Source organism: Myotis nattereri (genome assembly GCF_964212035.1).
Source record: "Myotis nattereri genome assembly, chromosome: 18".
In the NCBI taxonomy this organism is placed as follows: Eukaryota; Metazoa; Chordata; class Mammalia; order Chiroptera; family Vespertilionidae; genus Myotis; species Myotis nattereri.
This window is the reverse complement of record NC_138093.1, coordinates 14,007,427-14,019,948: the sequence shown is the minus strand read 5'-3', so window position 1 is coordinate 14,019,948 and position 12,522 is coordinate 14,007,427. Positions and strand designations below refer to the sequence as shown.

Here is a 12,522-nt window from a genome sequence, read left to right as displayed (position 1 = left end):
TCTACCCCCAACAAGCTCTCTGTTGAAAATGAATTATTTTTAAGTGATAAGTTATCATATTGGCATACCAAATTCCTTAATTAGGTGGTTCCTAGGTTGTTTTTAAAAAATATATTTTTATTGATTTCAGAGAGGAAGGGAGAGGAGAGGGAGAAAGAGATAGAAACATCAGTGATGAGAGAGAATCATTCATTGGCTGCCTCCTGCATGCTCCCTACTGGGGTTCAAGCCTGCAACCCAGGCATGTGCCCTGACCGGAATCAAACCATGACCCTCAAGTTCATAGGTAGGCACTCAAACACTGAGCCAACATGGTTTCTAGGTTTTTATCTTCTCTATATGGCTATAGACATTGCTGTGGTGAACACCTACTTATTGCTTTTTTTTTTTTTTACCAGATTTATTGTTTTTTAATTACTTTCTTGGGATAAATTCCCAGGGGGATGATGGCTGAATCTAAGGTATTCCATAAATTCTCTGTGACTCTAGCTTGGCATTGCCAAATTGTTTTGCCTCTTAGACACGTGACCCATTTTTATTTTGGTGTATTGATGAACCACTTATTTGCCGAGGAAATCATTATGTTGGGTAGATGAAGGCTCACCCTGTAAACTGGAAAAAAAATTTGGCTTTTAAAAATTTACCTGTTTCTCTCAAACCTTCAGGAATGTGGAGGCTTAATCTCTGGTTCAATAACCTGCCCTTTGGCGCCCCCTTCTGGGAGATTCACTCCCCCGCTGCGTGCCCATCCCAGAGGAGAAGCAAGGCAGGGATAGAAGGGCTGGCTAGCTGACAGAAAGCTGGTTCACCTGCCACTCAAAGGCCCAGGTGGTAGCTGTCTGGAGGCCAACCTTTGACCATGCGGTCCCTCGTCTGGAGTGCTGGTCCTCCGTGCTTCTCCTCGCAACAACCTCTTTTCTTCAATCCCACCTAAATGTTGCCTCAACTGAAGTCTTCCTCAACTCTCCAGGCAGACGGTGTCCCTTCCTGGGTGCCCAGGGTGCCCTGGTTGTGCCACTAAATCAGCAGTGTTCACAGTGTGTGACTGTCCCCTCCGCTCGTTGCCGCCCTGTGAGCTGGCCGAGTGTCCTACTCATATTGCCTGGAGAGCCCGCACGCTGCGGAGCCTCAAGAAATATTTGTCGGATGAGTGACTGTCCTTCATGACTGTGGAGTCTGGGGGTTCACTGATTGAGGTAGGACATGCCAGGAGACGTATTGGAGCTGTGTGTGTAGCCCCACCCAAGCCCTGCAGCTGGGAGGATGAGCTGGAGGCAGGGAGATGGATAACCTTGTGACCTCGTGTGGGTCTGAGATGCGTCAGATCAGGCTCTGAGGGAAGGTGGGTCCCTGAAGCTGGCTGAGTGCATCTTAGGGAGCAAGTGCCTGTGATGTCATCCCAGGAATGCAGTGAAGGCTCAGCCGTGCTGCCAAGGAACCTGTGAGGATCACAACACTGGCTGCCGTGATTGGAGGCAGGGAGGATGGGCAGGGAGGGGCCTGAGACCAGGTGGGCAGGGAGGGAAGGGCAGAGGATGCTTGGGCTGGCCCAGAGGAGGTGCTGCTCTCTCCCTGATTCTCCGCTGTCTGCAGCTGCTCCACCTCCACATCTCTGGAGTTGGCCCTTGTCCCGCTGCCATCAGAGGGCCCCGCTGCCATGACGGACACGCCAGTCGAGGAATCCCTCTTCCAAATCATCCACAGCTACCACCAGTACGCGGCCCGGGAGGGGGACGTGGAGACCCTGTCCCTGGAGGAGCTGAAGGCCCTGCTCAGGGACAATGTGCCCCGCTTCATGGAGAGCCTGGTGCGAGGGGCCTGGGGGCAGGTGGGTGGAGTGGAGGGTGGGTTGTGGGGTTTGAAGTGAGGGTTTGGTACAGGGGGCATCTCCCAGGAGCATTTGAACTTACGGGAGGGGAGGGCTGAGGCAGGATCAGCGGGCAGAGGGAGGACGGCCCTTGGCAGCTTTTCCTCCTGAGACTCCCTGCCTGGCCCCACTCCAGCCCAAGCATCGCTAATCCCTGAGACGCCATCCGAACCCCAAAGCCGGTTGTTGCTCTGCTTGTTTTGCTTCCCCTGAGAACAGGTCCTAACCCTTCCCTCTGCCCCTCGCCCTGCCCAGCCTGCCCCTCGAGCCCAGCCACTTCTCCTGGGGTCCAGCACAGCCTCCTCCTCCCCACCCCCACGCTGGGGAGGATCGCTGGGTTAAAGGGGAGTGGGAGGGACGAGGTGTGGGCAGGGAGGAAATGGAGCTTCCCCTCCCCATCTTGTCCCAGGCCAAGTCTCAGACCAGCCTAGGGGCCCAGCCCCGAGTCTAGGCTGCTCAGCCACCCTGCTCAGGCCTGGAATCTCCTCTGCCATCAGGACGAGCCATGTGATTACCCGGCTCCGGGGGATGCAAGGCCAACCCGAGTGTCTGTCCTCGGTGCCATTCCCCCGGGTGAGCCAAGGCTGCTCATCCGGGACCAGCACCCCTCGTCCCTGCGGGTCTCCCTTGCCTCTCTTTGGGGAACATCAGAGGAGAGTCTGGTCCTGGGCTTATCGGAGCGCAGCCACCAGGTCACAGAGGGGGGACGGGAGGACTGTGGTTAGGCCCCTGTTTCTAGGGAAACCTTTCCACCTGGGTACGGGGCCCACGGGGCAGGCACCTGGGCACAGGGCGGAGATGGCGGCCTGGGCAGGTGGGCTGAGTGAGGGCAGCCTGGGAGAGCTGCCCCAGGCAGGAGGTCTGTGCACTGTGGGGTCAGCCAGCTCTGTGGAGGGGACAGATTAAAGGAAGTAGCTGGTGGAGGGTGTTGGGGGGGACAGAGGGTGCCAGTCCGCCCCAGGGTGGGAGCTGCCCTCCAGGCCCCCAGCTGTTTCCTGATGTAGTGACTTCCCTCCCCGGAGGCTTTCTGAGGGCTGCACCCCGGGTCCCCCGCCTCCAGCCCAATCCTGCTGAAACCTGCTTCACTGTCCCTGCCCTGCCCGGGGCTCTTCTCATCGTCGCCTGTCCTGTCTCCTCCATGCACGCTGACCATTGACCTCCTCCCTGCTGTCCCTTCCACCTCAAAGCTCCTTTGCTCTCCTTCCTACGCCACCCCCAGTCCGTAGCCCTCAGGGCCACTGCTCTGGGACAACAGACAGTCCCAGGGCCATGGCGGTGGCCTTCCCCCATTCTGCACTTCCCTGAGGACACAGGCCAGTTGCCATGAACAATCCTGGGCGGATGGCACGCCCTGCGGGAATCCGACCCACTGGGTGCCGACCTGCAATGGTGCTGGAGGTGCAGGCCTGAGGGACAGGTGGGCGGTGACTGGCAGCTCCCAGTGTGCAGCCCCAGGCTGGGCGGCCCCTGCAGGGTGTATGTGCAGCTGGGAAGACGGCTTAAAAGCCCCCAGCAGAGGGCCAGGCGCTCAGCCCCGCTCAGCCACTAGCCGGCCAGCCAGCAAGCGGTGCCCAGTCTGCACCACCTGTCTGCCCATGCGGCCCAGGTCCAGGTGCCCAGCTCCCTGTGCCCCTTCTGCCTGATTCTGCTGTGCAGTGTCCTGGCCACCGAGTGAGCGAGGAGCTGTTTCCCCGCCAGCCCCTGGCAGGCAGGGCCACACTCCGTTTCCCTGCGCTGGCTCCTCGCCAGCGGGACCATCTGCAGGGCCGAGTGCCTGGGGGCTGGCTGACCCTCCACCCCTCTTCAGGGCCGGGAGAAGCCATACTTCGTCACCGAGCTGTTCCGGGCAGCGGACAAGGACAAGGACAACCAGATCTGCTTTGACGAGTTCCTGTACGTCCTGGGCCGGCTGCTGAAGGACTACCACCTGCAGTACCACCGGCAGCTGTGCGCCCACTACTGCGCCCGGCACAGCCTCTACTAGAGGGAGCGGGCAGCCCCCAGGCCTGCCCCAGGAGCCACGTGACCCAGCCGGGCAGCCGAGTGGAGCTCTGCCACGGGTGTCTGCGTGTGCCCGATGTGTGTGCGCAGGCATGTGCATGGGTGTGGAAGGACACCCGGGAGGGAAGAGAATAAAGCAACTTCGCAGCAGTTTCTGGTGTCTCTCTCTTCATGGTTAGGGCGTCAGCGATGGGTCCAGGAGGGGAGGTTTGGATCCCCAAATAGGAGGTCATCTATTTTGGGTGAGAGAGAGGTCCCCTGCCCCCAGGAGCCCCTGTCTGAGTGGGGAGGCAGCCCCTGCCCCCAGGAGCCCCTGTTTGAGGGGGGAGGCAGCCCCTGCTCTTAGCCTCTGTCTGAGAGAGAGGGGTCTTCTCTTTGGGGAGCTGACCCTCTGACATGAGATGCTGATCACTCCTTCAGGCACCTACATGGTGGGACAGGACAGGAGGGCAGAGGCACCCCCAACATGGACCCTGGCTTGAAGGTCTCTGTCTCTGGATGACAGCCCCAAGGATCAGTGTGCAAAGGGAGCGCCTGGGAAGGGGCCAGGATGGGTGGGAAGATGATGCTGGCAATTGCCTGGGGTGGCAGGGTCAGGGCCAGTCTGGGAGACAGACAGTGAGGTGGGTTTTGTGCCGCTGAGTCGGACGGGGACCAGGGCAGAGTCAACAATCCAGCCTGTTAGGGGAAGAGTGATGAGTGGCACTTGGGTGACTGTCAATCAGGGAAGTCTTCCTGGAGGAAAGAGGGCTGGGTCTGGTTTTACTAATAAAAAATGATGATAGATGTGGTGTCACTCCAGCTCAGGGCTGCTTGTGACTCACGGATCCAAATCCTCCCTGGCCCCTGACCCCTCCCAGCTGAGCCCCGCCCCGCCCTGTGTTGTCTGTGTTTCTCTCTCCGAAAGCGCGCAGGAATCTGATGCAGGATCTCTCTGGGAGGGTCTCCTCCGCCTCGGTCCCTGCGACGCTCATCTTGGTGGGTTTCTTCTCTGAGGATTGTCTGGGAACCCACGCCCTAAAGTTACTGTGGTAGAAACAATGAGTTTTAAGGGAACGATGGGACATCTTCCTCATTGCTGCCCCCATGCAGATGATTGGGGGGGGGGGGGGGGCAGGGGGATGTGTCATTTAAGGGCCTTGGCTGGCTCTCTCCCAGCTGGGTCTGTGTATCACAGAGGAGGAGTGCCCTGCAGGTTGAGCGGGGACCTTTGTGTCTGGTCAGCCAAGCTCTGAAGGGGGGTTTTGCCCTGCTGCTCCCTGGTGGGGCCCCGTCGCCATCCCTTCCACACTTGCCCGTCTGCCAACACTTGCCTTTTGGGACTCAGCTGGGCCCCTACCCATTCCCCGCGGTGTCTGTCCTCCACCAAGCCAGGGGCCACCCCTCCCACCGGCCAGTGTCAGCACACAGCGGGTGGTCCGTGTCGGAGGGCGGAATACAGGAACCTGCTTGGAATCCCCGTGGGCCTCGTCCTCACGTCCAGAGACCCAGGCTGTCCTTCCCCGGGCCCAGGGGGGATGCTTCCTGCCCGTTTCATCGGAACCGAGTTGGGTTTCACAGGCCATTGAGTACTAAGGGGGCATCTCAGCCCCGTCCTCCTCGCCTTCCTCCAGCCCTGCCTGCTGGGCCTGATTTCGTCAGCCTGGGTGGGGCCTGCTCGGATCTGTTCGGACACACACACAGGACGGAGCTCTTTCCTGTAAATGGGGCCCCGTCACCATCCCTTCCACACTTGGCCGTCTGCCAACACTTGCCTTTTGGGACTCAGCTGGGCCCCCACCCGTTTCCCTCTGGACCTTCCTGCCCTCCCTGGGGCCTGAACTCTCCGTGGAGATGTGTGTCCTGCTGCACCGCGGTGGGGCTGCTGTCTGTCCTCCACCAAGCCAGGGGCCATGTCCTGTCACCTCCATGTCCTCCCAACAGACCCAGTTGGGAGGCACTGTTGTAAGCACTTTAAATAGTTCGACTCATTTAATAGCAACAAAAAACAGTATGTGGTCACTCTTATTATTATCTCAATTTGGAGAAGCGGAGACACGGATATATTAAATAACAAAATGTTTTATCGATTATTTCTTAAATCTATTTACATGGACACGTTTTCCTTTCTTTTTTTATCCATCTGACCTTCTTCAGGTCCTTGATTTTTTATTCCTAAGAAAATATTTTCCTCCTTAAAAAAAATCTCAAAAAAAAAAAAAAAGCTTCATTCACGTCAGTTGACTCTGAAAGTAGCTTTGGGAGCTTATTTTGGAAGTCAAAAGCTGAGCAGGGCTCTTTCTGCATCTCAGCACCCCTGGCAATGGACGGTGATTCTGGCTGTACAGGGGAAAAGTCACAAATAAGTGAGAAAAGTTCGCGACCATATTTCAAAATATTTCAGAATAGAATCTGGTTAATGAGATGAAAAACAGCAACACACTAAGCAAAGTGCAGAAAGGACACGAGTACAGTTGGGAACAGGAACTGAAGTGCTACCAGGAGTCTGTCTTTCCAGCTCTAAACGGTGGGCTCCCCTCGCACTGTGGTCTGGGTTCCTTCCCGCCGGGCGCCCCGGGGCGCTGGCATCTGAAGCAGAAGCGGAGCAAGGCCGGGCACCACCTGTCACGCCTTCGAGGTTTTAGAGTCTGCACGGCATCGGTCCCGCAGCAGGGGCGGCTCCTCGGAGCGGAGTCTGAGAGTCTGCCTGCTCTATGCTGCCCCGAGGCCCGCTACTCCCGTGGGTCTCTGTGGCGCAATCGGTTAGCGCGTTCGGCTGTTAACCGAAAGGTTGGTGGTTCGAGCCCACCCAGGGACGCCTCTGTTATTTCTGAATTAGGCCTTGCTGGCTGCTCTCCACATCTTCTTGCTCATTCATTACCCCCTAGAAGCCATTTGTCTTCTGTGTCTCTTGCACAACAGGAGATCCGCAGCCAAGGTTTTTTTAAATTGTGTCCGTCGTTGTGGGGTTACAAATAATGCGTCTGAGTCCCAGGCATCCCTGCCTCCCTCCCCACCGGACTCCCTCCCCCAGCAGTGTGGACGCCGCCCCTCCCAGGCTTCGGACCCGCGCCGCGAGGGCCGTCGGTGCTCTCGGGTCTGGACCAACAACCCAGAAGCCGCTCTCCACGCCCTCTCTCCCCTCTGCGCCGATGTGCCCGACCTGTGCGCACAGGTCAAGCTCTTTTGTCTCCGAGCTTCTTTGGTGTCCTCCGGTTCCTGCTGTCGTCGCTTATTTTGTTCGATTCCATTCCAGTTTAACACTTTAATCACTCTTTCACGCTTCAGCAGGTACCTTAGCAAAGGCTGACGTCTCCAGGCATTTTTCTGTTTGAAAATACTGAACGTTCAACACAGGCCCCAACCATGCTTTCTGAAATGAACTGTTGAGTTCACGTGAAGATGACCCAATATAAACCACCAGGATTTCAGGACCACCACCTGGTGGAGGACCTAGAGCAGTGGTTCTCAACCTTGGCTGCACATTAGAATCACCTGGGAATCTTTCTAAAATCCTGATTTCTGCGCCTCATCCTCCGAAAATTCTGTTTCATTGTTACTCATGTTATGGCCCCACCCCATAACAAAGAAACAGAATTTCCGGAGGATGAGGCCCAGAAATCAGGATTTTAGAAAGATTCCCAGGTGATTCTAATGTGCAGCCAAGGTTGAGAACCACAGCCTTATAAGTACCGCGCGCTAACCGATTGCGCCACGGGAGCTCCGAGAACCACAGCCTTAGAGAGAGATTTTAAAGCATTGCAGCTGCGGCCCTCAGTTAATTAAACTCCACTTATTAGGAAGGTCTGCAAGGCAAATTCTCATGGCGTCACAGCAGCCAAACCCAGAATAGATGTAAGGCCGCACAAAAGTATTCGCAGTCAGCAGGCAGGGGGAGTAGAGAAAAGAGCAGCGACGGAGCTGCTGCTTCTCCTTTCAGTTCTGTGAAAGCTCAGGTCAGCCACCACTTTTTCCCTCTGCTTTCAGTTTGCGTTATAAGTGGCAATAAGGAATGAAGTGGACTCAAGAGACACAGGTGTGAGTACCTCTGTGCCGGGGGCTTGTGAAAATGAGGGTCCTGCAAATGGTATAGGAAATGGCCTTTCCCCATCTGAGTTTTTTCTTCTTCTTTTTAAAAAAGTATACTTTTATTTATTTCAGAGAGCAAGGGAGAAGGAGAAAGATAGAAACATCAATGATGAGAGAGAATCATTGATTGGCTGCCTCCTACACACCCTACACTGGGGATTGAACCTGTAACCTGGGCAGGTGCCCTGACTGGGAATCGAACCTTGACCTCCTGGCTCATAGGGTGACGCTCAATTACTGAGCCATCTTGTCCGGGCCCCATCTTAACTTTCTAAACTGAGCCAAATGCCCTCTGTTTGAGCTAGGATAACCATATTCCTAACTAAAGCCAGGAGAATGTGGACGAAAGGGGCCGTATGCTAACCTGACAAGCTCAGGGGAGGCCTGCATGGCAGTCTTGCAAACTCAGAGACCTAAATTAACCACAAAAGATGGTCTGGAAATTAAATATTTAACTACAAACAGGTTATAGTGGGTAGTCATGTCCTAGGCCAGTATTTTCCCTGACATCAACTTAGACCTTCACTGAGCCCATTTATCTTTTTGCCTCTAAGATAACATATCTGTCAAATGTCTGGGTAACTTGTAACTCCCCCCCGCCCCCCCCTCCCGCCCCCGACTCTCAGGGCACAACAAATGGCACCAGGACATTCCCTCATTGTTATCAAGTTAATCATCAGCAACTGTTATTATGTTAAACTAGCCTGTGTCTATCTGTGTAAGAGAAGCATCTGCCCATCATTTCACTTTTTATTCCATCCCAGAGGTCTCTCCCCCGCCCCTTTGCTTTATCCCACCTCTTTAATCTGTTACCAATGAATTTCATGGAACCCACCTACGTATTTTCCTTTTGATGATAAATTTATAAAAACAAGGTATGAACTCCCCATTCTCCAGAGCATTATCTCAATTCGTTGAGGTTCTGCTTCCTGGCATATGTCGACAGTTTGGCTCAAATAAACTCACAAAAATTCGTTACAAGTTTCAATTTTTTTTTTTATGTTAACAAAAATAATGATATGATCTTAGGAAATTCTTGAACTCTTAGACTTCTAATCTCATTTGTTTCATTTAGTCTCATAGACCATAGTTTTTGAAACGGTAGAGACCAGACTAAAGTGTGGGCCATGTTGGGTACTGCAGTGTCTCTAAGATCAAAAATACCAACACTTGAATCTAGAAAGTGAAAAGTGGAATGGGAAAAGATATGGTTATGACTTAGGAACCACCTCAATGCTCCCTTCCTTCCTTCCTTCCTTCCTTCCAAGACAGTGTTCAACAGAAAACCTTGACATAAACCACGAATTACACCTGTATTGTAGCTTCCTCATGGAGTCAGGTGCGAAGGAGGGAGGTCAGAGGATCCAGTCTAGAACACTCTCTTGAACAGGGCCTTATGGAGTTCTACCCTGATGTCTTAAATTGTAAAGAAAATTTGTTCCTTTTGACTACACAAAGCCTGTGCTCACCCTCTGACAAGTCAGAAGATAATACAACACTTACTACCCCTACCAAGTGCTAAGCCACTGAATATAAATGCTTTATTTCTTGCCTCTCACTACACCTCTATTGCCAGGAACAAATTTTCCCCAGAAAGAACCTGGCTTTGACTAAATTTCAGCTGCTTCCACTTCCACACGATAAAGCTGCTAATTACCTGAGAAAAGACTCCTGAGTTGCAGTGCAGAGGGAAGCATACTCGGGTCAATTAGCAATAATTCTGTTTCTATTAAATCTTATAGTTATTATATCACTACTGCACAAAACCAGACTTGGTTCTAGTTTATGTCTCTGCACCATTAATTAACTTTTTGACAATAATCAAGTTTCTTGATCCCTTTTAGCTTTATTTCTCAAAGGTAAAATGGAGGTAATAGTAAGATGTTCTCATCTAGGTAAAATGTTGGAGTATTCCAGCCCTGTTTAGATGGATGACTCTACTTAAATTTTTGTTATTCTGCCTTTAAAATAAGTTTTGTTTTCACTTCCTGCTAAGAATCAGCCTAGAGGCTATTTCAGGAAGAGAAATTAAGTTGTGGTGGCAAGAAACAAGTTACACTATGAGTAAAAGCCAACCTTACGCATGTAGACTAGATACAACCATAAAAAACAAAGTCACTGTGCAGAAATTTGCAAGGATTAAGGCCACTTATGTGCTTCTTATGATTTTCCCAAGTGTAAGATTTTCATTCAAATAACTTTTCCCATGACAAAATTTTGCTGAGCCCATCAATCCACACCCACCCACCCCTAGTATTTCTGTGAGTTGAGAGCTTTTGCAAGTTCGGAAAAACTGGTCTGACTTCCACAACCCTTGATCACAGAGTGAAGGTTACTTATTGTCTGAATGGTGCGGGAGGAACTGTAGCCACGAGAGTGGAAGCTTCCAGCTGAAAAATAGTATTGCATTGTAAAATGTTCTTCAAACTGTCCATTTTACTCACAGCAACATTTCCTTACCAGCACTCCAATATGCCACCTCTCATTGGTTATTACAAGGAAAATATCACCACTATTTTCATCATCAATTCCTCAGAATATTGAGGGACAGAGCTATATTACTCACAGTAAAGTTCTTAGAGAAATTCTGGGTTATGTTGCTATAAAGGAGGTTATTATTTTTTTTGGCATATCTGTCCAATGTTGAAAGAATTGATAGTGTGCAGATAGTCAGCATATTCATAGATAGATTTGCCATAAGTTAAAATAGTTTAGGGGAAAAGATGACAAAACAGAGGTACAGAAAACATTCTACACGTTAGGATTCCACAGCCGTGAACTTTTGGTAACATGCCGTTGCCACTGCCGAGAGCATGGAATTGGTGAAAGGATTCTCCTCTATTTCATCTTGGTGATTATCTTTATAATTTCTTTTTTTTTTAAAATATATTTTATTGATTTTTTACAGAGAGGAAGGGAGAGAGATAGAGAGTTAGAAACATCGATGAGAGAGAAACATTGATCAGCTGCCTCCTGCACATCTCCTACTGGGGACGTGCCCCCAACCCAGGTACATGCCCTTGACCAGAATCGAACCTGGGACCTTTCAGTCCGCAGGCCGACGCTCCATCCACTGAGCCAAACCGGTTTTGGCCTTTATAATTTCTTATATGAAAAACATATAAGCCGAAACTGGTTTGGCTCAGTGGATAGAGCATCGGACTGTGGACTGAAAGGTCCCAGGTTCAATTCCGGTCAAGGGCATGTACCTGGGTTGGGGGCACATCCCCAGTAGGAGATGTGCAGGAGGCAGCTGATTGATGTTTCTCTCTCATCGATGTTTCTAACTCTCTATCTCTCTCCCTTCCTCTCTGTAAAAAGTCAATAAAATATATTTTAAAAAAAGAAAAACATATAAGATACACTTGTAGGAGAATCACTAAGAATAGAAATAGTGTGTAAAAATTACAAATGACGAGAAGAGGGAAATGGAAAAAAGAAAAAATCGCAAACAATATAAAAAACTTAATTTAAAAAGTCAAGGAAATTTAAAACACTTATTAGTAACCAATAATTGAGACATTATAAATCCAGATTTATGGGTTTGGCTAAAATAGTACTTAGGATAACAAAGAAACTCTTATATTAAAAGTGAATACAGGCTAAAATTGATCACCTAAGCATGAAACTTAAAATTAGAAAAAGGATAAAAAAAAATCCAAAGAAAGAAGAAGGAAGATAAAAAAGATAAGAGCAAAATAATGAAAATATAAAACCCAAGATACAATATATGTAATCTGCAAAGTTTAAAGTTGGTTTTTTGAAAAGACTAATAGCATTGACAAACTTCTGGTGAAATTTATGATAAATATAAGTGCAGAAATATTAAGTACAAAACACTAACAAGTCAAATCCATCAGCACTGAAAAATTTCTAATAAATCATGATAAAATTAGATTTACTCAGAAATGTAAGTTTTTTTTAACAGCAGATACTCTATAAATATAATTAGCCACATTAATAGATTTAAGAAGAAAAAGTATCTTCTCAATTTTTAGAGAAAAAGCATTCAGTGAAATGATTTAGCAAACTTAGAAAGCATCATTTCCTAAAAAAATGTATCTTCTAAAATCCTACAGAAAATAGTCATATATGTATTGAAAAGGAAGAAATAAAGCTCTATAACAAGTAAAGATAATATGAATGTCTACCAAAAAGACATGAGAATCTGCAATTAAATAATCTGAAAAACATTTTAAGTATTCTATATAATAAAAGGCTAATATGCAAATCGACCTACCAGTAGAACAACTGGTCGCTATGATGCACACTGACCACCAGGGGACAGACACTCAGTGCAGGAGCTGCCCCTGGTGGTCAGTGTGCTCCCACAGGGGAAGCACTGCTCAGCTAAAAGCCTGGCTCACGGGAGCACAGTGGAAGTGGCGGAGCCTCTTCTGCATCTGCAGCAGCACCAAGGATGTCTGATGGCACTAAGCCGTCAGTCAGATATCCCCTGAGGGCTGCCGGACTGCAAGAGGGTGCAGGATTGAGGGGACACCCCCCAGGGCACGAATTTAGTGCACCGGGCCTCTAGTCTGGATATAAAATCATTGCTCCCTAAATCAACTGCATTTCCATTACAC

At 50.2% G+C, this 12,522-nt stretch overlaps 1 protein-coding gene across 1 annotated transcript; it reads left to right on the top strand.

The window, feature by feature from the left end:
• Positions 1-1,657: 1,657 nt before the first annotated feature.
• On the top strand, positions 1,658-3,851 carry LOC308534604 (protein S100-A15A-like; the record flags this gene model as incomplete). Its single annotated transcript, XM_081113152.1, has 2 exons — positions 1,658-1,828; positions 3,675-3,851. The coding sequence occupies 2 exons, from the start codon at positions 1,658-1,660 to the stop codon at positions 3,849-3,851; spliced, it is 348 nt and encodes a 115-aa protein (XP_080969278.1).
• Positions 3,852-12,522: the final 8,671 nt, after the last annotated feature.